The sequence below is a fragment of the Paramacrobiotus metropolitanus genome, unplaced genomic scaffold, assembly GCF_019649055.1.
Source record: "Paramacrobiotus metropolitanus isolate TYO unplaced genomic scaffold, Prichtersi_v1.0 Parri_scaffold0000067, whole genome shotgun sequence".
NCBI lineage: Eukaryota > Metazoa > Tardigrada > Eutardigrada > Parachela > Macrobiotidae > Paramacrobiotus > Paramacrobiotus metropolitanus.
Genome location: NW_026570287.1, coordinates 562,802 through 584,467, shown reverse-complemented (window position 1 = coordinate 584,467; position 21,666 = coordinate 562,802). Strand labels below are relative to the sequence as shown.

General features: G+C 42.9%; 6 protein-coding genes across 8 annotated transcripts; 4 read left to right on the top strand and 2 right to left on the bottom strand.

Moving 5' to 3' along the window:
- Nucleotides 1-133: 133 nt before the first annotated feature.
- LOC129594348 (polyhomeotic-like protein 2) lies at nucleotides 134-3,341 on the top strand. Of its 2 annotated transcripts, XM_055491000.1 has the most exons (4): nucleotides 134-1,051; nucleotides 1,484-1,705; nucleotides 1,796-2,184; nucleotides 2,583-3,341. In XM_055491000.1, the coding sequence occupies exons 1-4, from the start codon at nucleotides 511-513 to the stop codon at nucleotides 2,865-2,867; spliced, it is 1,437 nt and encodes a 478-aa protein (XP_055346975.1). In that variant the 5' UTR covers nucleotides 134-510; the 3' UTR covers nucleotides 2,868-3,341. The 2 variants fall into 2 exon arrangements, with proteins under 2 accessions (XP_055346975.1, XP_055346974.1); XM_055490999.1 differs by having other exon boundaries at nucleotides 137-1,051; nucleotides 1,484-2,184.
- Nucleotides 3,342-4,722: 1,381 nt separating this feature from the next.
- LOC129594347 (sialin-like) lies at nucleotides 4,723-11,253 on the top strand. Of its 2 annotated transcripts, XR_008691187.1 has the most exons (7): nucleotides 4,723-5,457; nucleotides 5,903-6,051; nucleotides 6,165-6,212; nucleotides 6,468-6,593; nucleotides 6,687-7,070; nucleotides 7,134-8,262; nucleotides 8,698-8,836. XR_008691187.1 is itself a non-coding variant. In XM_055490998.1 (5 exons), exons 1-5 carry the CDS (start codon nucleotides 8,187-8,189, stop codon nucleotides 11,093-11,095), a joined length of 1,605 nt encoding a protein of 534 aa, XP_055346973.1. In that variant the 5' UTR covers nucleotides 7,329-8,186; the 3' UTR covers nucleotides 11,096-11,253. The 2 variants fall into 2 exon arrangements, 1 of the variants encoding a protein (XP_055346973.1); XM_055490998.1 differs by lacking the exons at nucleotides 4,723-5,457; nucleotides 5,903-6,051; nucleotides 6,165-6,212; nucleotides 6,468-6,593; nucleotides 6,687-7,070 and adding exons at nucleotides 9,227-9,463; nucleotides 9,805-9,909; nucleotides 10,124-11,253 and having other exon boundaries at nucleotides 7,329-8,262; nucleotides 8,698-8,912.
- A 372-nt stretch (nucleotides 11,254-11,625) lies between these two features.
- On the bottom strand, nucleotides 11,626-13,407 carry LOC129594341 (uncharacterized). The gene is made up of 2 exons (XM_055490991.1): nucleotides 12,565-13,407; nucleotides 11,626-12,102 (listed from the first exon to the last, which is right to left on the bottom strand). Exons 1-2 carry the CDS (start codon nucleotides 13,220-13,222, stop codon nucleotides 12,008-12,010), a joined length of 753 nt encoding a protein of 250 aa, XP_055346966.1. The 5' UTR covers nucleotides 13,223-13,407; the 3' UTR covers nucleotides 11,626-12,007.
- A 147-nt stretch (nucleotides 13,408-13,554) lies between these two features.
- On the top strand, nucleotides 13,555-14,927 carry LOC129594336 (mediator of RNA polymerase II transcription subunit 4-like). The gene has a single exon (XM_055490987.1). It carries the CDS (start codon nucleotides 13,703-13,705, stop codon nucleotides 14,687-14,689), a length of 987 nt encoding a protein of 328 aa, XP_055346962.1. The 5' UTR covers nucleotides 13,555-13,702; the 3' UTR covers nucleotides 14,690-14,927.
- A 178-nt stretch (nucleotides 14,928-15,105) lies between these two features.
- LOC129594334 (uncharacterized) lies at nucleotides 15,106-18,013 on the bottom strand. The gene is made up of 6 exons (XM_055490985.1): nucleotides 17,227-18,013; nucleotides 16,705-16,847; nucleotides 16,277-16,567; nucleotides 16,062-16,199; nucleotides 15,857-15,954; nucleotides 15,106-15,636 (listed from the first exon to the last, which is right to left on the bottom strand). The coding sequence occupies exons 1-6, from the start codon at nucleotides 17,811-17,813 to the stop codon at nucleotides 15,298-15,300; spliced, it is 1,596 nt and encodes a 531-aa protein (XP_055346960.1). The 5' UTR covers nucleotides 17,814-18,013; the 3' UTR covers nucleotides 15,106-15,297.
- Nucleotides 18,014-18,216: 203 nt separating this feature from the next.
- Nucleotides 18,217-20,853, top strand: LOC129594345 (uncharacterized). Its single transcript, XM_055490996.1, has 3 exons — nucleotides 18,217-19,158; nucleotides 19,365-19,557; nucleotides 19,889-20,853. Exons 1-3 carry the CDS (start codon nucleotides 19,068-19,070, stop codon nucleotides 19,983-19,985), a joined length of 381 nt encoding a protein of 126 aa, XP_055346971.1. The 5' UTR covers nucleotides 18,217-19,067; the 3' UTR covers nucleotides 19,986-20,853.
- The last annotated feature ends 813 nt before the right edge of the window (nucleotides 20,854-21,666 follow it).

Below are 21,666 nucleotides of genomic sequence, written 5' to 3'. Positions count from 1 at the left end.
TTTGTTCCTTTCACGAAGAAAACCTAATATTGTGATTATTAATTCACGATCAATATTAAGTACGAGCACAAGTAATTTAGCATTTGTTTGACGAGCAGTGAAAAGTCGATATTGTACTCGTATGTCAAATGGGCAGTTCACAGTGCGTTCATTCGGATGGATCCATTACTCTGGGAGAAAATTAAATCAGTGTTTACGCACTTCTGAATTCTGATGGCAAACATCGCTCGAAGAGATTGACAAAATAATACCTTTGTAGACAGTGAGACAGATGCGAGAGACACTCTGACTGCAGCCAAGAATGTGATAAATTTTGGACATTGTTGTTAATCGCCGCTTTAAAGTGTTTTTACGATTACTCTGGAACGATCTAGTTCTTTGTTCTTACTTTGCGGTTTTGGCCATTTCTGGAGGAGTGCTGCCTTATACTGCATGTGCACATCTGCAGTTACTGCCCCAAACTGGAATATTGACAATCAACTTTAATCCTCTTTGGAGCTTCTGAGAATCATGCCAGTAGGCAAGCAGAATGCAGCAGCGGTAACGCATGTTATTGGTGGTCGACGCATCGAAGAAGCGTCTGGTGAAGGGCCATCTGGTGATCCTTTAGATCGGGATGACAATTCATCCAGCAGCTCCCGACCTCCTGATGCCAGTAAACTGCGGAAGAGTGCATCGGCTATCAGCGCTACAAAATCAGCTTCTCCACAAAAAGCGGTCCAGACCAAGAAAGACGCTCCACGTTCTACTGAGGTAGCGAAGAAGAAAACGCAGGTTCGGAAAAGGATTCCAAAGAATAATTCAGCTAGAGCCAAACGTACAGCGGCCGAAGTTGGTTCGGAATCGGAGACGGATAGCGACGGCGTCAAGGAAAAAAATACAAAGAAGAAGGTGAAACCCACGTTTGCTCGCAAGCAAGGAACACACGCTGACTCCAGTTCGGATGCTGACTTTTCCGAATTCAGTGAGGTAACGGAGCCGCCGAGCGAAACAACCAGTGGCGGAGAAGATTTGGAGAGAAAAAGCGAAGAAGGCGGACCAAGCACCTCAGGTATTTAAAGAGAACTTTTGTAGACACTTTCCAGCAGAGCAATTCAACTTCTGGATTTTTTTACAATAAGAAAGCCAATATGACTTTAGTATATTTAATGCACTACTCAGCTAATGGTAATTAATTTTTGTTGCTCGCTTCTATCTTATTAATCTTTTCTGGGGAACTAAAAAACGTTTCTGTAATCAGATTTTATTTAGATCGCTAGTTTAGAGCAGGCTTTATATCGGAGCTAAATTTTTATGTCTTAACTTTTAACGTTTTAACTTTTAACTTTTAAGAGACACAATTATGATCCTGACTATATAATTTACTCTACCATTTTTAGAATTTATACGTATGTTAAACTGAAGACAGTTAAAGATCCGCGTACATTGTCTTGAATGCAATAGATTTATTACGATTTATGCCTGATTTTTCATTAATTTTTAGGTAAACCATGTGAGTATTGTGGCCGGAAGTTCACCTTCGTAAATCGCCCAGGAGCATCGGATCGCTTTTGCAGCAAAAGCTGTTCTCGGCAGTACGACGGTGGTTTCACTTCGCGCATAAAACCGGTTAAGCGAAATCCAACAAAGACGCCAGCATCGCCTAAAAAGAAACTCGGGCGTCCGTTCGGCTCAAAAAGCAAAAAAACTAAACCGTCTGCAGCGCGTAAGAGTGACCGTATCAAAGAAAAGGAGCATACGTTCCCTCCGTTTGCCGCCTATTTCGGCGGCGATGATTCCAATGACTCACTTGCAGGAGAGAAAGAATCCCGTCCGGGAAATGTTCCATTTAAAAAAGGACCCACGACATCCAAACACAAAACTCCTCCAGAAACGGAAAAACCCGCGAAAAAGGAAGAAAATTCACCAGCAAAAAGCCAGCCTTCCGAGCGTGACTCCCCTGAAATCCATGCGCCTCCACCATCGTCTTCGAATAATTCTTCCATTGCTACCACCCCGTCACCTACAAAAAGTCCGGAAAAACTGGACGTTGATGAGGCGAAAGAAAACCCAACAGGAAGGAGGAGCACTAAGCGCGCAAAATCTGCTATCGGGCATCTGTCACCTAAATATCGCAGTTACGTCAATGACAGACCGGATAATGTCAAAATTCTCATGACTGAAAAACCTCTGGTCAGCTGGGATGTAAGTGGAATTTGTGCACAATGATCTTATTCAATTAATTTCTCTGTAGTGGCATGCAAAATATTATTGATTACGTACGTCTTCAAGACTTTCTTGCAGTCAGTGCTTTGGCTCCGAAATTTGTTGCTTTATTGCATGCATCGTATTGCATATAAACCATAAACTAGAGTAGCTTTTTGTGAACGTGTATGGATAGGAATTAGGTTATTGTTGCGCGCGTGATTGGGTTTATGATACAACTTCCGAGTGCGTTTTTAGAATTGTTCCACACTCATACGAAATAAGTTGTTGTGACGCGTAGTATTTATCTATTTTTTATTTTTGCTAACCTGCTCACTGTCTTGGAAGTTTCGTGTCCCCATGGAATCCCATTTCACTATTTGCTTTTCTTTTTGCAGTATTCAGACGTGGCCGCCTATATTGGATCAGTGCCGGGATTGGAAAATTTAGCTATTGTAATGCTGACGGAACAGATTGATGGACAGTGCTTGTGTCTGTTCGACGACAACACCTGGAGAAAGGGATTCAACGTAAAAATGGGCCCATCTTTAAAATTAAGGAAAGCTATCGATATGCTGAAAGATCTCCAGAAAGACGAGGCTTTGAAAGCATGGCACGAAGAGCGACCGGCGCTGTTCAGCGCTGCTGTTGCTCACTTGGAAGGGCTTCCTGCCCTGGGCTGACTCTGGTGCTGCATGATCTCTTGTAATTCTGCTATTTCTATTTCTGTAACCCGTTAGTTGATCGTTGCATTCAAATCTTTTACATAATGCATGAATATTTGCATGCGGCTTTGATTTGTTTTAAATTGTTATTATATAGTCGTCAGCAGCCGTTGTTCCGGTCTGATTTGTTTTATATGTTACTTAGGTTTCTTAATGATTAGCTTTGATTTGTTTTAAATTGTTATTATATAGTCGTCAGCAGCCGTTGTTCCGGTCTGATTTGTTTTATATGTTACTTAGCTCTGTTTATCCGGTTACTGTAAAGAAGCTGAAAATGTAATCTTTCTGCCTGTCCTCCTAAATATTCTTTCCGTTTTATTTGTGCATTTTTTTAGTGTTTCAGCAGAAACACTTACGTACCTTCGTGAATCGGTTATTGATGTAATAGTACGGTAATATTACTTTATGAGTGTAATAAGGAAACCTCTAGTAGCCGGCTCGACATAAAATGTGCGATGACAATTCGTGGAAACTGTTATTGAAGAAAGTGGCACTGGTCAGTTACACCTGTGTCAAAAACTAATGCTAGGGCCACACTTCAAGTGCGATGCAAATTTCATCGAACTTTTTTCCTTCGCACAGTTCGAAGCTTTTCTCCGCACCAAAAAGTGCGAGAGGTGCGAACCGAAGAAAAAGTTCGAACAAAATTTGCTTAAAACGTGAGCCCTCACACTTCATCGAACTTCTACGAAACTGGCAAGTGAGATCTGCTCCGCCTTCACCAAGTCATGAGCGCAAAACTGACGGGATTCAGGTCGAGAGCTACTGCATTTCGGTTTGAATTTATAAATCTTAAAATTATTGTGACAATGAAATAATCCTTAATGATTCTCTCAAGCGGAATTGAATTCCTCCCTTGAAAAATGCGTCCTAACATTCTGCCGAAAAAACGTCTGTTGTTGACCATCCTGCTGTCCAGCGTTTTGATCACGCGCTATACTGTCCGTCTACTGTTAACGTCGTAACGTCTACTGTCAACGTCTAGAGTAAGTACTGTCCATTACAGTTGTATGCATATATAAATACGTGCTGATTTTTGTACAAAATCATATACACCTATAACCTCTCAATAAAAACGTCGCTGCACTGGCGGGTCTATAATTAAATGATTTCGTTTACAGAATTTTGGCTAGCGGTTGTTCTCAGCACGATATCGCAATTCGATATCGATTAGGGAAAATACATTTGCACAAATATGTACCACTAATTATTTTATGCTTTTTATCTGTTTTAGAAACATTCAGAATCACATCCGGTTGCTCGGTATTGGTCCATTCCTTCGCACTTGTGCGAAGGAGAAAGAAAATCCCCTCCCACCAAAAACGGTGCGAAGACGCTCTTTGCACTCGTTTTAAGAGAAAAATGGGCGAAAGGCGCTCATACTTTTTGTTCGATGCGAAGGATCCCTTAGAACATTTTGCGCTCACACTTATTAGCACTTTTCGTCTTCGCACTGTGCGAAGGAAGGGCTTCGCACTTGAAGTGTGGCCCTAGCATAACGATCGATTACATAACAATTCTTTTTTTCAAACTTAACTCTGTCGATTACGTGAACAGATTGAAATTCAATAATAGCGGAACACAACGGAAAATGTGGCACCAGAAAGAATTTTTCTAATTGTTTTTTATCAGAAAACATTCCCTTGAAGCAGACAGCATTTTTTATGGGAACTGGAAGCCGCTACCAAAAAATCCTTTCGGGCGTTTTTGTGAATGTTCTGTGGCAGCAACACACGCTTCAGGGCCGACGGTTACGTACATTCTCGCAGTTCAGCTTCGCTGCCAGTGTTGTGCTTTTCCGCCTCTTGAATTTTGCAGTTTGCTGTTGCACACTCAAACGAGAGTGGAAATTTTAAACTTCGAATACATTATTCGCATTGTGCAAACAGTTAAACTTCTGTACGAATCTCGTACGCACAAGACTGCGAAAAGTATATTTTGACGTGAGTAAACCCGCGATGGCGGAAAATCGCAGAAGATCGGCTTTAAGACCGCTGAATGGTAACCTGGATTATTCGAGGAGACTCACTGCTCCATCTTGTATGACGTACAAGGATCTGATCAGGATTGTTGGCGTCGATCCCGAGTTAGGCCCGTCATCCTGGCGGAAAGCGATTGACCACTCCGCGGACACTGTTGTCTTTTACCAGGTTGATCTGCGCGCCTGCGTCCCGCATATGAGCAAGAGTATCCGCATTCGTTGTGCGGAAGACAAGGGCCACCTCGTACCGTCTGTGTACATCGGCAGCACACCGTTGAGTTTATCCTTCATGACGACCGTCATCGGACGACCGTATCTGGCCGATGAAGACGATCTGATGAAGCTCCTTGAGTATGTCGGGGTGTTGCTGGGTTCGGAAGTTATCCTCGGGCAGACAAGCGAATCTGTTTGCTTTTCTCCAGAAACCGCGGAGAACATCCAGATTGCTTCGTTACCAGATGCAGCGGATTTACCAGATGATGAAATAGTGGAAGCAGCGCCGAAACGAGCGAGGCATTTCGTGGATGATTCGGAGAAAACTGCGTTTGATGCGGACAATATGACTACGTAGGTAACAAGAAAAGTTGAATGAATAACAAAATTATAAAAATTACATTTGGTGCGGATAATATGGCTGCGATTACGAGTGATGATAAAAAATAAATTAAAAAATAATAATAATAATAAACTGCATTTGATGCGGATAATTTGACTACATACTCGTACGCATCATCTTTGATGTACGTTCTTCGTTTGGTAAATGCTTGAAGAGTGGAAATTACTGGATATATGTCCGCACGACTGCTACTAGAGCATAGTGCACAGAAATAAATACGTACGCATTACAGTGATTACACTCATTAATTATTTCTTAATATAAAAGTAAGTTCTTCAGCGTATAGCATATATAATTAATAGTATTTAATTCTTCAGCTTACGCTGTGTACGACTGTTAAAAGTCAAAAACGAAAAAAGTGATTATCTGGTTTTTCTTATTCTTGCACATTTGCAGTGACGAAACAGAAACTGCGAATGATGACCAACCAACTCATCGCAGTGCCATTGATCTCGGGGATCTCTTTACTGGAGCATTACCGCCTTTGCCATTAAAAGAGGCTCCTCGAAGCCGTCGAAGGCGAAAAACACCAAAACTATCAACCGGTAAGTTATGAATGCTATAGTGCGATAATAATGTATTGATATTTTTCTTTTTTATTGAGATATGCTGAGATTTATGCCAGACTTCTGATCAAACTGTCGTGATTTAAATTTAGGATTGAGAGAAAAGAGTGACGCCAGCCACGAAGTGGAGGTGGGGGAAGGTACGCGTACATTACGTATCTGCAGACTGCTATCGAGACAGTATATTTTTGCTTGACAAAACGTGTGTCATAATGATTAGTGTTAAGTAGCCCCAATGTTGTTTACTTATGTTTGCTTTAATTTGAATAACTGTTAACGTATTATTTTCGTACAAATAATTTACGTCAGAACTTGTATTTTGAATTACAGTTAATAACTTTAAACACCGGAACAGCAGTTGATCGCTATTGTACAGTTTTATGGTTTTATTATAGGAGACGGCCACGAAATTGCACCTTCCACTGCCCATACAGTTCGGAATGGTACCACGGAATCAGTCAGCAAAGAAAAATTCAAAGATTTGTGTTTAGATGGTTTTGTACCCGATAGCACAAGCGAAGGTAATTCCTAGTGATCATTTCAATCATTTCAAACGCTTTTTTATTAATTCTGTTATTCTCCATTACTGCCGTTCTTACTCTCTTTACTTGCAGATTACTATGTGGGTTCCCGGACATTTGAACGTCACTTCGCTTTAAAAAACCCTCCACGGGTACTCAAATCCGCCTGTCGCCTCGAGGATACCACGTCTCCTTGGTGTTTTCAGATGGATGGTCCGGACATGATGATCCTGGATGAAAGCTTCCCAAACATTTTCGTCGACAACCGATACCATTTATTGGATTCCAAATTTCTGAAGCATACGCTTACACCCGAACAGTATATTTGGTACTTGATGTCGCGATTATTGGGCGGTACCCCCGGATTAATACGTTTGGCCACGGTGTACGATGTGCGAAAGGAAGAGAGTGATGGAAAGCGACAGTATAATTTTTACGAGAGCGTCTTAGGATCGGATTTCTTTCGGGTTGTCGAGAGTATGCGCCGTTTGATTGCTTTATCGCTACGACATTGACAAAATTTTGTTCTGGTTTTTTCAGAGAAAGCCAGTGATTTGGTGCGTGAAATGATTCCGGAAGGGGAAATGGATTCATCTGCATTAGCTGGTATTGTTAAGAATTTACCGAGTTTACCGCCTTCCTTGCAATCTTTCTTTGGTCATAAGTTTGCAAACTGGATGGATAAGTATCGTCAAATATGTCGTAAAAGAAAGAAGGTTAATTAGTGCCTGATTTGTTTAGGTTTCTGTTATACGTTGTATTGCTAATGCACGCTGATTTTGCGGTTGTGTAGCGCACAGATATGTAAATGAAGTTTCCGTTGTATCATGGAAATGTTCCTGCATCGTCTTGCTGAGGAACACATTTTGATTCTCAAGTTAAGACATATTTTGTGCACCATGCAGGCCACCAGCTCGCGCTGTATGAGATGCACGAAAAATGAAGAAGTAATCAGTGTCGGCATGATTGATCGAGCATTATGTCGTCAGGATTTTACGATGCGCCCTAAGACCAAAGTTCTGTGTCGTTTCAGGTGCTAGAACGTTTTTTTGCGCAAGTATAATTTTTTTCGGCGTTTTTAACATTTTGATGATTAAGTATTTAAAATCTCTTTGTGGGCGTAGTGTGTCAATATTAAACAAATCACGATTTTGACGCAAGTGTCCAGTCTACAATCTTATTCTAGCCAGCTACGCTAACTTATATGCAAATGCAGCATAAGTATTTAGCGGCACTAACCTCTGTGAAAGCGAACTTTGTTCAAACAGAAGCGTGTGAATATCAACTATTAATCAGAAATTGCTACATATAAAACGCTAATGCAGCATCGTTTATGTACATTAAGCAGATTTTTTGTTTCGTTCATTAATGATCGGCTTTTAGGGAAGGCGCAAGTCAACATTATCAGCTGCACACATACATGTCGGCAGAATCATCTGTCAAAAAACCACTCGTGCTGAGTATACTTAGTGAGTAGTTTTCCCAACATAATCCATAATGGGAACTAGTTACTTATAGGATAGACGTGCAACACAGACCGCTCGCAATGTCGGTGTAGTAGTCCAAGTTCTAAACAGTTTTGTTCAAGTGTTTATGCAAAACGTTGTTCTAGATACAAGAATTTCAGATCAAAGAACTATGTTGGACCGAAAGGAAATCTCGATAAAAGGTCAGTTCTACTACTGCATTATACTGCCGTTGCATAGGGTACACTAGTGCCTTATCGAATACGCCGGCTGCAGTTAAAAATTAAAGTACAGAGTAATAGCTCTCTACTATAAAATTTTAATCGCAATCCATCGCATATTAACAGGAATTGTTATCAAAGGTTACCGGCGTACGAAGTAACTTCATGTTAGCCTAAATACTCAAAAAACGTGTTACTAAATTACATAATGTATAATCTTTATACCGTATACAAGTATTCATTTTAATTGGTAATCCTATTGTATTTACCATTAGCCGCATGCAGCTGGAAATAAAGATAAACGACATGGCGCGATATGTGCTGTTATTGTTCATACAAAATAATCCGTAAAGTGTTATTATGTTATTTATAATTCCCTCAAGTGTCTCATTATTGCGTTGCCTTGTCTGACTGCAGGAGCAAGATGCTGTTCATTTTTCCCTTTGCGGTACATGTTTGCGGTGGTGGCCTTTTTGGGCATGTTTAATTTGTATGCATTGCGGGTGAATTTGAGCGTCGCCATTGTGGCGATGGTGAACCACACTAGCATTGCCGGTAAAAGGAACGAAACGATCTCGTCGCAAATCGGAACCGTTTGTCCTGTTCCTGCTGGATCTCAGCATAAAGCTGTGGTAAGCCAATATTATTAAGCGTTCAGTTTCCATATGACTGATATCTATCAGTATAATTTTTTGCACAAGTGCACCGCGAAATTTATTTTTTTAATTCTTCGGATATGCAACGCGTAATATTGAACATGTGCAAAGTTTGTATATGTATATACTGCAACAAACATACGACTGCTTTCCATATCAGTGTCTACCAAATCTTATAATTATTACTGGTATTTACTTAATAATGAAAAAAGTAGGCTTTATTTGGCCATTCCATGAAATAAACACGATTTCGTCAACGAGAATTTAATGACCTTTTGATATAACTGCAGTCCAACGGGGAGTTCAACTGGGATGGTCCAGTGCAAGGGTTGGTTTTGGGCTCGTTTTTCTACGGTTATATATTCACATGTTTCCTGGGAGGATGGCTGGCCCATAAATTTGGAGGGAAATACATTTTTGGACCGAGTGTTTTGGTTGGAGGGATTCTCACGCTTCTCACTCCGCTGGCAGCGCGAACGCATTACGGAGCACTGATAGCTGTGCGCGCATTGCAAGGTTTAGTAAATGTAAGTACAATTTTGCACTCATACTTTTGTAAAACGTAAAACTGGAAGTGGGCACATTGGTTTGTACTCGTACATATATAAATTTCTTAAACTTGAACATATTTTTTTCGCATAAATATAACAATTAAACAAGAATAATAATAAAAAACATACAGATTGAATACAAATAATAGGATACACATATGCATAAGTATCATGTGTATGCAATATATAGTAGCAATACTCCGTCATGGCAATGCCGTCATGGCATACTGCGCAGGATCAATTTTTGCCGTGTTATTATGTGTAGGATTAAATTGCGGGCTCATATGGCTTTCAAAATTGCACTTTTTCTTGGTTAGGGAGTCTGCTTTCCAGCTATGCAAACTCTGATTAGCAGCTGGAGTCCTGCAACGGAAAGGACAAAACTTGTTGGATTTGTATTCTCTGGAATGCATATTGGCATGGTAAGGTTATGAGAGGCAGATATGTAATTTCGTACCTCATGATTATTATATGAGCCTAATTACAGTATTGCACAGCGCTACGTAGAGACTTGACTATCCGTATAATGGAAAACGATTTCTGCATTAAATGTACGCGAAAATTATTAAACTCTGATGGTGGTCAAAGAATGTATAAACGAATTCACATTACGGCAGTACTGGAATTTTTTTACAGGTGTTGACGTTGGCAGTATCCGGCTACTTGGCTAATTTCTGGGGATGGGCTAGTATCTTCTATCTTTTCGGCGTGTCCGCCTGCATATGGTTCGTCTTGTGGATATTTTTTGTCTACGACACACCGTTCGTGCATCCATATATCTCCGAAGACGAGCTACAATTAATTACCAAAGATACCAGGAAGAAATCCAACGAAAAGGTACCGGATTTCCCGTGGCGGAGTGCGCTGACCTCTCTACCATTTCTTGCGGCGGCGGTAGCGCACTTTGGCGGCACCTGGGCATTTTTCACCCTGCTGACCAATCTGCCGACATACTTAAACAACATGCTACACTTTGATTTAGAAGCCAACGGTTTATTATCCGCATTGCCGTATTTAACAGTGGCCCTCTGCACACAGGCCTCTTCGGTCATATCGGACTGGTTACGTCAAAAAGGTCACCTGTCGACAACCACGGTGCGCAAAGGCAGCCAGCTGCTGGGATTGGTCGTACCATCTTTATGTCTCATTGGAGTCGGTTTCACGTGTAATTCATATATCGCGATGGCCTTATTGGTCGTGGGTGTCGGTTTGGGTGGAATGGCGTTTGCCGCGGTGTCGGCAAACTTCATTGACCTTTCACCACAGTACGCTGGGATTTTATTAGGGATTTCGCAGACACCGGCGATGTTACCGGGGATTGTTGCCCCGTATGTTGTGGGCGTGATCACCGGTGGACCCAATGGACAGACCATGGAGAACTGGCGGACGGTGTTCTATATCACCGCGTCTATTGGAATATTCGCCGCGATTGTCTACTGTATATTTGGCTCGGGAGAAGTGCAGAGCTGGGGACAGCGCAAAGCCAGTCTAATTCCGGATGCCGTTGATTTCAAATCGAAACCGGAAGGTGTAGCGTGGGTGCATCGCCGGCCTAGTCGGATATCTGCTTCGAATTCCGAGGATAGAATATCGGTTAAAGAAATTTAGATTATTTCTGGCATGTGTGCACGTGCTTTAAATGAACGATTGTCACAAGGAAATCGAGTGTAATACAGTATACATAATTCAATTTACATCAGTTACGTGGCCATCGAACTCCCAAGTTATGAAGGTGTAATTAGTGTACGCTATAAACAATGTACTCGTATTTTTGAGTTAAACTGTACGTGATTATACAAAAGAAAGAAGAGAATAACATTAGTCATGAGAAAAGAATAACATTAGTCATTATGTATGTAAAATTCGTAACGGGTATCAGCGTTTTCAGCCCAGGAAAAAGCCAGTTTCTTCTTTCCAGCTTTCTGCCACCGATTCGTATCGCCGAATGACGAATAGCAGCATATTTTCGTACAGCATCTTCGCAGGCTTGGTGTCGAAAGTGAACATTCGATCATTTCGATTAAGCATATTATTCGTAATTATGAATTTCGCAGATGACTTACAGAGTACTTGTCCAAAACTCTTACTCGTCCACTGTTTTAATAACTAAACGAAAACAGTTTTTGTTAAAACTGATGCGCGGAATGCCGAAGACGGTGCGCCAACAAGCAGAACATCTTTATCAAATTCGTACTGCAAATGTTTTTTCCATATTTGACTGTCGGGTAAGTAAGCAACATTTTCTGTGGATTTCCTGTGGATAAAATCCGATAAATCATGCAGTGTAAAATATAGTTAAGCTCCGTTTAGTATCTGACAAACAGTTGGAAAAAAATACGAAAACTATTTACAGATATTAAGCGGCCAATAATGGCCACTACTTTATATATGGAACAAACAAAAATTCGTAGCTATCGCTCCCGCTGAACACCACTCCCTCTCCCGGCATTTGATAGTCCATCCTCCATCGTGAAAGTGCACAAAGCATTCAATGTCAGCAAGAAAGAATATCCGCGATATCTACTCTTTCATCACATCGGTTGAAAGAGCGGCATGTGGATCGGCGGAGGAGGATGAGGCAACAGCAGAAGAGAGCGAGTCCGCAGAAGACGCTTCTAAACAGTGAAATGAGTGAGTACACTCAGTTACAGCAAAACAGGTTCAGTATTTTTTGTTCAAACGCTTATTTTCATCAGTTACAACAAGCAGTTGTTAACTGCCTATCACAATACATTTACCAACATTTACAAATTACATGCAGATTACACACCAGCAAAACTTTTGCAAAAACAAAGTAAACTGCAATTCTCAACCTGGCCTTGGGGTGCTCTTCAGTAAAGATTCCACTTCAACTAATTTAAGCATTAAGGGTAAAATTATTAATGCACAACAAATTAACCGTGGTCGATAATTATGTTTAAGTACATTAAAATCCAGCAATGAATACAGAATGTACTCTACTCTGCTACATGGGGATTCTACAGCCCGTAAAGCCTAAAGGATAAAAAATCACAACTAACTAAACTGCTGGACATTGATAAATCATTAACTGTACTGTCACAACAGGCTTTTTTAACCTTTTCCATCTTCCAAATTTGTGCTACCATCCTCGCCATCCTTCATATTGTGCAAATTTTCCAGCACGCCAAAGTGGTTCACCAGTTTTGTAAGATCGTCAATCGTCTCAACATAGTCCCCTTTTATTACACTCTTTATGCTGGCCGGGGACACGATCTTCCCGTCAATATGCACAGTGGGCACCAGTTTGTATTCTGTCTTCTTCTTGCCGGTTTTAACCGCCGTGCAGCGCACCTGCACACTGCGTGAGATCTTGGGAATGGGCGCCTTCAGATCAAGATCATAGAACATGAGCATCTTTTCATTGCGATCGATGAATTTGCGCCAGTTCGTCGCGGGCTGCGGATGGGGCTCCAACCGATCAGCCAACTCCTGAAATGTGATTGGCTCTGTTTTGGCTTTCTTGGGAGCTGCCGATTTCTTGGTAAGGGGTGCGCGCGGCTGAGGACCCTTCTTGCCCGAACGCGTAACACGAGGCGACACTCGTGCTGGAGTGGTCTTCGTAGACGACTGGGCAGGTTGCGCGGATTCCGGAGATTCTGGAGATTCTACAGACATCTGTGCGGAGTCAGCGGCTGTTGAGCCGTTGGCACTGGCCGTCGCTTCTTCGGGGTTTTTTCGCTTTGGAGCACGCGATCGGGGTTTTGGACGTCGCATTTTTATACTAGAAAAGTTTTGTTGTCGACCTTATATGACTTATATCTTATTCGGAGCAACAAAGGAGAAATAACTTCGAATTTAACTGGAGCTTGCTCTGTACTTAAAAATCAGCAAACAGTCGCGGACAAAGTTTACAAAAGCGATCACGGATTAATGCGCAAAAAACGAAAACCAAAAATAAGAAGTTCTGCAGACTGCATATGCGAGCCATTGCGAGGCCAGTCACTAGGAAAGCATAGCGCAACTTCCAACCCGCGTGCGGTTGTCCATGCCGACACTCATGTCTCATGGAATAAACGAAAAGGCTCGTTTTGATGATTTTTGTATTTTGCATTTTTGTTATTTTTGCAGCGTTTTTTTACTTCATCCTTTCCATGACCGTTTTCGTTCTGTAATAACTGCTGTTTTTTAGGGTTGTAAAATATTTTTGTGTATTTTTCGAACAGCAGTACCGCAGGCTCGGAGAATACAACCAATATGGACGACGTGGAAATGCCCGAGCATTTCCATTCTGGTTCTTTTGACGAAGTTGCCACCACATTTCCTGACGTTCCCTTTTCCACCAAAGCGACGAAGTCCGCATCATCCGACCACGACCCTCTCGGTGACAGAATCGCCGTTACCCGTGAACCCAGCACGCGTGATAAACTGTATGCCGTTCTGTACGAAGTGGAACTGATCTACGACTCATTCATCGATCTCATCTCCTCGCAGCCCATTTTTGCCAACGATCCCAATCTCTCCGTGCATTTAAAACCAGCCGAGAACGCTGTCGCTCCGGGACATCCCTCTGACTTCGATCTGCCGTTTTTCGAGTCCAGTCTGCAGGAATTGATCGGATTACTGGCCGAACGACAATCAGATTTTGACAAACTAGTGGCCGATGCAATTAAAGAAGCTGAGATCGAAGCCACGATTCAGGGATTATCGAGTGAAGCAGACCGGTTAAAAGACCAAGTGATGGTCTTTCAGACCCGTTTGAAGGAAGCCGAGCAGATTCTCTCCAACGCCCTGCACATGGCCAAACAGAAGACGGAGACGGTGAAAGCGGCGGATGAAGCGCAGCTCACACTAGACGACATTATCCGCTACGCGCATCGCATCAGTGTGGGCTTCTCGGCCGCGGCGCCCGCCAACTGGATGCCCGGCGATCCGCGGCGACCGTACCCGACCGAAGTGGAGATGCGGGCGGGTGTGCTGGCCAAGTTGCAGGATATTCCGCCGCCGCCCAATCAGATCTTAGCGCTGCCCACGGAGAATCTGACGCAGGTGTCCCATAAGTTTTTAGGCAGTAATGCCGGTCCGTATACGATGTCGCCGCAGCCGAGTAGTCAGAGCGGAGCGATGGACAGTCCGAAGACGCCAATGACGGCCGCGCTGCAACGCGAAGTCTCCGCGGAAGAGCAGGATGTGGAGACAATGAGCAGTGATTCGTCTAGTTCGTCAAGTAGTGAAGAAGAGTGATGCATTGATTAGGTTTCTGTGCTAGCATTTAACGCAGTTGTTGACTATTGAAGTTCCGAATCCATAAATCATTAATTTTTGTTGTATTTTCTGCCAGTTTTATCCGGTATGGCTGCGAGCTAAATAATTCGGCAGTAGGGAATTTTTTAACATTTTTAGTGCGTAACACTTACTTTTTATAAAAGATTATTAAATAAGAAAACTGCTCAAGACGAAGTCTGATTGTGAGATGTGAATATTACATTCAAAATCATTAGCGATACCTTTTTGTTACAGTGGCATTGCTTTTAATTTGTTATTGCGTTATGCGCATCAATACGAGTACAAGTCCGTCATGTTCTTAGAGTACCAGGCAGTTCAGCAGAAATTAAGCGTTAATTTTCGATATGTCGATATTAAGCCATAATTTTCGTTTTCGATTATTTTTGTTGCACTCGTATAAATAATTTTGTTGTGGCACAGATAAGAACAGATGATGCATTAGTAAACAAACTTGATCGAAATTAATTAGTGGAAATCTTGAACATAAAACCCGTAGAAGGTACGAATGTACCCATACAGCAAACCTATTCAAACAAGAAAAACAGTTAATAACAGCGCATCGTTCGCTACGCCTCAATGGCTACAGTCTCCACCGTGGTATCACTTTCGGCCACTTGGTCATGTGGCTGCTCCACAATTCCGGAAGGAAATGCGTTGTCAGAGACACTGACAGTGGTATTGCCATTGCTTGATGGTCGAAGGTGGTCATTTGCCAAGTGTTCACGGAAGGCTTCCATAGATGTCCCGAACGTTGTTGCGCATTCGGCCACCGGGCAAAGTAAAGTAAACGAAGGCGACGGGTAGGCATGTGCGTGGACTTGCTGGAAATGGCGTCTCAGGAAATTTAAATCGGCCACAGCGTACTTCCGAGCAGAGCACTCTTTGATTGGGCATAAAGCTTTGCCCTGCAAGACATAAGGAAAAATACAATCAGCTACAAACGAAATACAATCAGCTACAAACGATTTACGTACGGTGATAGTGAATTAGTGATACATAAGTAATCAAAAATGCCAGCTCAAGCATTTTCAAATTACGACTACAGCCTCGGTATAGTACCGCGGCAATGCCAACCGTCAGTCAAACAAACGCAATGTCTGCGCACACAGGTAGCGTTGTATTCACCTGCAAAGTGCCCAAAATCTCCAACTCTTGTGGAATGAGTACATCCGCAGGCGAGGGCTGGGTGTTGGTAGATGCTTCTTTTACAGGAGCAGGAATGACTGCAAAACATGGAATCGATTGAGTTTAGTCTGCTTGCTTGATTCAGATAGAAGATTATGAAGAAACGTTCTGAAGTATTATTAAAAGCAATGATTTATAGTTATACTATATCTAGCTCTTGTGTTCGGTCGAGTCGCTCTCGGCTTCCGCTGCATTCCGAGCTGCTGGAACAAACCATTGCAGTAGCGCTTGTAGCTATCTTCTAAATCGTCGACGGCGGGTCCACAAACATTCCGTACATGTTCTACAATAAAAAAGTTTAACATCTGGCAGAAAATAATCAGTTTACTGCGTTATAACAACACTGCAGCAAATTCCTACCAATGATAGCTTCCACACAAAACGCATCTAATAACTGATCGACCATTAATTTCTTTCCGCTGCGTTTCAATTTGGCGACACCTTCGGCATCGCCCAGTAGGTGCAGGGTTAAATTCCATGCATAACTCTTCCAGGCTGTCGGACTGCTAATATTGGCTGTAGACAGACTGCGTTTGAGATCATCCAGAACGGAGTTTTTGACATAAACATCATGGTTATCCAGCAACTGCGTCTGCTCAGGGCCGGGATGTTTCCAGTAGAAATTTACCGCTTCTTCGCCGGCCTTCTCTTCTAAAATGCAAAACTATTCAATATCGAACAATAAACCGAAATCTAAATTTAATTCAATCAAACATGCACTCAAATATTGAATTTTATCAGAAGCAGTAAAGCACTAATGCAAATATTAAAATTACATATGCGCTTACCGGTATCGCCGAGCGTTTCCGTTTCTACCACTACAGTAGATCCATTAAGGTCTGCTTCCACGGGCGGATCACAAACTTTAGAAAGATTCTGTTGCGATCTGCCAGATCGTCTGACAATGGTGCGGTATACCACTGGAGCGGCACTGCAAAATAAACCAAAATCACTAATTACAGCCTTTAAAAGCTGCATTCAATGACATGACATTGAAAAACATGACACTGATATACCGATATCCGATACTTACCAGGTTAGTGATGGTTTACCGTTTTAATACTGCATATTTAAATGCGGTTCACATTATTTATTACTTAATTCTTATGCAACAGCACAGCCGAAGCACTCAACAGCGGTAAATTATTTTTCTGATCCTTGTCAACAAATTATGTTGTAAAATGAAACCAGTGATACTGCGCTTCTCAAACCGAATGCAAAAAGTTATACTGTACTGCAATATATTTCGTACTCATTTGGTAACGCGCATGCCAATCGTCCTTCACAACTGAATTTGTGGCTTTACTCACGTTTGCACAGGCTGCTCCGGAACCGCTTCCATATCCCTTCTTTTTATCCCGGTTTTATTTCTAACAACAGGCATGCTGCCGATAAATTCCAGCACTTTCTGAAACTCGGATTCCGTCGTAATATTATCCTTATCCAGCAGACTCGAAACGGGCTCCGTGCCCAGATCGTAGTCACCCATGAAAATCGACGCCACTAGACTGGGTTTGCCTGTCGCAGGCAATCCCGCATTGGCATCCCCTGACTCCGGACGTATCCGAACGCAGCGCGAAATGCCAGGGAATTCCGAGCGCAGATCCAGCTGATAGAAAATAATCGTCTTGGACACTTCGTCCACGGCTTTCTTCCAGGTTTGTACGGTGGGTCCCGTGCTGGGACTCTGATCCGAGGGATAGTCCAAAAGACGTTCAAACGTGAAATCATCCTCACTTACGGAATACCGCTCCTTGCGCTTGCGGCCACGTTTCGCGGTGGACTTCTGCTCGGGGCTGACGGGCGGCTGTGAGGAGGTGGATGGTTGCGGTTCAGGCAGATCCTCGAAACGCTTTGGCTGATGCTTAACGCGCTGACTGTGTCGTGTCGTCGACATTACTGCTGCGAGGGCCCCTCAACTTGAATCAGTGTAAAGCACTTGCAGGGTATGCAACAAACAAGCCAAAACAGATAACTTTCTGTTATTTTAATAAAAAGCAACCAAACGATAAATTAGAAAGGAAACAGTCAGCTGAACATTTATGAAAACTGACACCGTAAAATAACGTCGCGATCAGCATTCGTGGACGCCTTGGACCATCCAAAGTGTAACTAGTACTAGTACTGTAAACAACAATCAATCAGCTGCGCTTCCTTACCCATGTGGTTGTTACCTGTTGTCTTGGTGTCCGCTCATTGTGCCAACGAGTGTATCACGAGTGCAGTTTTGTGTCACTGGTTAGTGGTATCACTGTATACTGTACGTAACTGAATGCAGTCTGACTGCCTGTTTCGTTTTTTTATTTCGTCTTTTTATTCGCGTCAGTAGCAACAAAATTTTTTGCACTTTTTACGTAAATCGTGAGAAACTAAAACACAAGCGAGTTACACAACATCTACAAACACAGGCGGGCGAATGACAGAGAATATTTCGTCTAAATTTGCCGCCGGTGGTGCTGTTCCCATGTAGATGCTGTGTTTCCCCGCTGTATTTCGATGCTGATCCGTTGACGCAGAAACTCTAGTGCTCGCGGTTCGCCTGACTGCTGCTGGATCATCTTTCCTAGCACGTTCAGTAGCTGGGTGGTTTCTGGTCCGAATGTTCCGTAGGTCTCAAAAGCCAGGGGCTTGAACCAGTAATCCTGGGTGATGTTGCGGTATTTCTCGGTCTTGCTCCGCTCGGCTAGCGCTGCTGCCGCTCCGGCTCGAGTGGATGTGGCTGCGATGTATGACAATGCCATGGTGCTGCGCCAGGTTACATTCCAGGCCAGCGCCTTTCCTCTTTCCCACGGGGTAATTGTCACTCCGTCTGGTCGTTTGCCATCTGTACGGGAGATTCCGGGAGGTTCCAGCCCAGTTTCGATTCCGGCCGATGCAAAGGCGCGCTTTATTACCGCTTTGAGGCTTTCGTGGGTCGGTTTCCGTCCGGCACTGAACTTGCAACTTGAACCATGATATCCATGCTCATCCGCTTGGTCACCGCCTGTTTCGTAGTATTCAGTACTTCTACAAAACTTTTACTTTTATAGAAGTATGAAACTTACGATTGTATTGTGTACTCGTACCGCAAATCTGAATTCACTTGAAACTACCAAACTACCATCCGAATTTTCCGAAAGTGTAGCATAACTTCATTCCTGCTCAGTCCTCCATGATGTATTTTTTTGTAATGGCTCTTGGCTTGGCTGTGCTGCAGCTGACCTCCTGTTGCCCTGCTCAGCATGAGCTCACCGTTAATAAAAGTGGGTTGCCCGGAATTACTGTAGTAACGCAGTTACACTGCAGTGCCAGTGATGTCCCATTTTATTCAATGGCTCGGTAAATTACGGGAAATTCCCGCACCCGCTTGTGCTCGGAAATCGGTAGCCGGGTAGCGGAAACTTTCTGCTAGGATCGGTATGTCTGTATCGGTATGTCCCATCTGAATCATAACATCTGTTTTTTTTAGTGAACCAGATTTTGAACGAAGCCAAAGAACGCAACGGCAACGGCACCATGTGGTTGCAAGGACACGGACGAGGTCCAAGCACCAGAGGGTTTCCAATAGCGGAATGGCCGCCGCAGACAGAGATAATCCGAGCGCCAGAAGGAGGCACACTGTTCATTCCCTGCAAAACAGCCACAACACCAACAGCTCGTCTGTATGTATGAAACATTAATTAGACAGTGACCGCTTTGTTTGTTTCACGATTCTGGACGCAACTGCAAAGCGTCGTTCAGGAAAGTCTGCGGAGAACGCAGCCTGATTTCTCGTTAGTCTGATATGTCCGTATTTTGTTAAGCAGAGGGCTCACTGAATCAGGTTTAGATGCTAGAACTACGTAGCAGACTGGCGCAATAAGCCAGCGAAAGTGATTTTCCGAGCGAACAAACCGGTTTTTTTTCCTTGTAGTTACATTCATTATTTCGTTTTAAGCAGGCTTATTTATGAAATACTGTCGTCAGTTTTGTCGATATTACAAATACACACAGGTGTCTCACATCGAGATTCCGACGGCATTCACATACAACGGAAGGCGGGTTTCTGTTCCCACGCAAGGGATATCCAGAAAGCCGCTCGAAGAAGTAAACTACTGCTGAAACTGCTCTAAGGAATTCATTTCCGGGGGATACGTTCTTAAGCGCACATGGTTCGTTGCCGACTACGATCTGGCAACCGGTGCGTTTTCCATCGAGTTGGAGAACTTCACGTACGCCCACACCGGTCTGTACAAGTGCCTGCACTCCAACGGGAGCCAGCTGGTGGTGACGCAGCGCTACTGGGTCAGCGCGACCCTCTTCCGGCACGACGTCTTCGATCCGCCCATGCAGAACCTCACAGTGCGCTACGGTGACCCAGTGGAGATGGTGTGCCCGGTGCGTTTTACGTTTCTGCCTGGATACCTCGCCACGCGCTTCCTGTGGCGCAAGGGAAACTATCTCTTACTTGCCGAGTCCATCCCGGAGATGAAAGATAAAGCCAGGTCGCCTTATGGCTTCAAAGGGCGCTTCCAGCTCGGAATGGGGGAGCCTTGTATGTGTAACGCGACGATGACGATCGACAGCGTCACATGGAAAGACGCCGGTTTGTACGAGTGCTGGTTCCGCATCGACGACCGCCTCGATGAATGGATCGTTCAGGAAGCTTACTTACACGTGATTTAACCGGAGCCACCATTTCACTAGCGATTTGGGCAACGGCGTGTACATACATCCTGTAAGCAGTCGTTTCTGTGGTTGTTCGATTTTTACTCGGGAATAGTTAGACATTTTCGTCGAAGTTTGTTTCTTACCCTGGAATAGTTTTCTTAACCTGGGCTTTTTCTCGAGCTTAATTTTTTTACTAAGGATCGTCCGGACTGTTTTTGTATTTTTTGATAGTAATCAAATGTCGGTAGACAATGATTACGATACATTCCATTGGCTGTAATCTTGTCTGAAATGAATTGTTGGGCTGGTTCAGTTTGTGTTTGCCGTGGTACTTACTAAACAATGATTAAAAACCTACAGAGACCATGCGCAAGTATAATTTTTTGGTGCTTTTAACCTTTTGATGATGAAGTATTTAAAATCTCTTTGTGCGCCTACTAGTAGTGTGTCAATATCAAACAAATCACGATTTTGACACAGGTGTCCAGTCTACAATGTTATTCTAGCCAGCTACGCTAACTTATATGCAAATACAGCATAAGTATTTAGAGGCACTAACCTCTATGAAAGCGAACTTTGTTCAAACAGAAGCGTGTGAATATCAACTATTAATCAGAAATTGCTACATATAAAACGCTAATGCAGCATCGTTTATGTACATTAAGCAGATTTTTTGTTTCGTTCATTAATGATCGGCTTTTAGTCAAGGCGCAAGTCAACATTTTATCACCTGCACACATACTCGTACATGTCGGCAGAATCATCTGTCAAAAAACCGCTCGTGCTTAGTACGAGTATACTTAGTGAGTGGTTTGCCCAACAGTGATCCATAATCCATAGTTTGCGAGGGCCAAACCAAAAGCGGAGAGGGACATTTTATTCTGCCACCCGGTACAAAGTAAATAGCAGAAACCATCCGAAATATTCTGAAGAGATGCAAAAAATTAGGCAAATTACAGCAAATCGTAACAGATTATTATTATTCAAGCGGTATTAATTATCAAATCTACAGATCCGCTACTCATTGTTTATTGTTTAAACTCACTACTCATTACTTACAACTCGTATAATTATAATAATTATAACAGGAGTTGAAAATTCTTTTCCTACTCGAGAAATCA

Bases quoted from the DNA above. Each gene is read 5' to 3' on its own strand.
- LOC129594348 (XM_055490999.1), top strand. From the start codon at position 511: ATGCCAGTAGGCAAGCAGAATGCAGCAGCGGTAACGCATGTTATTGGT. The intron at 1,052-1,483 runs GTATTTAAAGAG...ATTAATTTTTAG, and splicing joins AGGCGGACCAAGCACCTCAG to GTAAACCATGTGAGTATTGT. The intron at 2,185-2,582 runs GTAAGTGGAATT...TTCTTTTTGCAG, and splicing joins AACCTCTGGTCAGCTGGGAT to TATTCAGACGTGGCCGCCTA.
- LOC129594347 (XM_055490998.1), top strand. From the start codon at position 8,187: ATGCAAAACGTTGTTCTAGATACAAGAATTTCAGATCAAAGAACTATG. The intron at 8,263-8,697 runs GTCAGTTCTACT...GTCTGACTGCAG, and splicing joins AAAGGAAATCTCGATAAAAG to GAGCAAGATGCTGTTCATTT. The intron at 9,910-10,123 runs GTAAGGTTATGA...ATTTTTTTACAG, and splicing joins CTGGAATGCATATTGGCATG to GTGTTGACGTTGGCAGTATC.
- LOC129594341 (XM_055490991.1), bottom strand. From the start codon at position 13,222: ATGCGACGTCCAAAACCCCGATCGCGTGCTCCAAAGCGAAAAAACCCC. The intron at 12,103-12,564 runs GTTAAAAAAGCC...TTCACTGTTTAG, and splicing joins AAATTTGGAAGATGGAAAAG to AAGCGTCTTCTGCGGACTCG.
- LOC129594336 (XM_055490987.1), top strand. From the start codon at position 13,703: ATGGACGACGTGGAAATGCCCGAGCATTTCCATTCTGGTTCTTTTGAC.
- LOC129594334 (XM_055490985.1), bottom strand. From the start codon at position 17,813: ATGTCGACGACACGACACAGTCAGCGCGTTAAGCATCAGCCAAAGCGT. The intron at 16,568-16,704 runs GTAAGCGCATAT...TTTGCATTTTAG, and splicing joins GGAAACGCTCGGCGATACCG to AAGAGAAGGCCGGCGAAGAA. The intron at 16,200-16,276 runs GTAGGAATTTGC...TTTTTATTGTAG, and splicing joins TTGTGTGGAAGCTATCATTG to AACATGTACGGAATGTTTGT.
- LOC129594345 (XM_055490996.1), top strand. From the start codon at position 19,068: ATGATGTATTTTTTTGTAATGGCTCTTGGCTTGGCTGTGCTGCAGCTG. The intron at 19,159-19,364 runs GTGGGTTGCCCG...TGTTTTTTTTAG, and splicing joins TGAGCTCACCGTTAATAAAA to TGAACCAGATTTTGAACGAA. The intron at 19,558-19,888 runs GTATGTATGAAA...AAATACACACAG, and splicing joins ACAACACCAACAGCTCGTCT to GTGTCTCACATCGAGATTCC.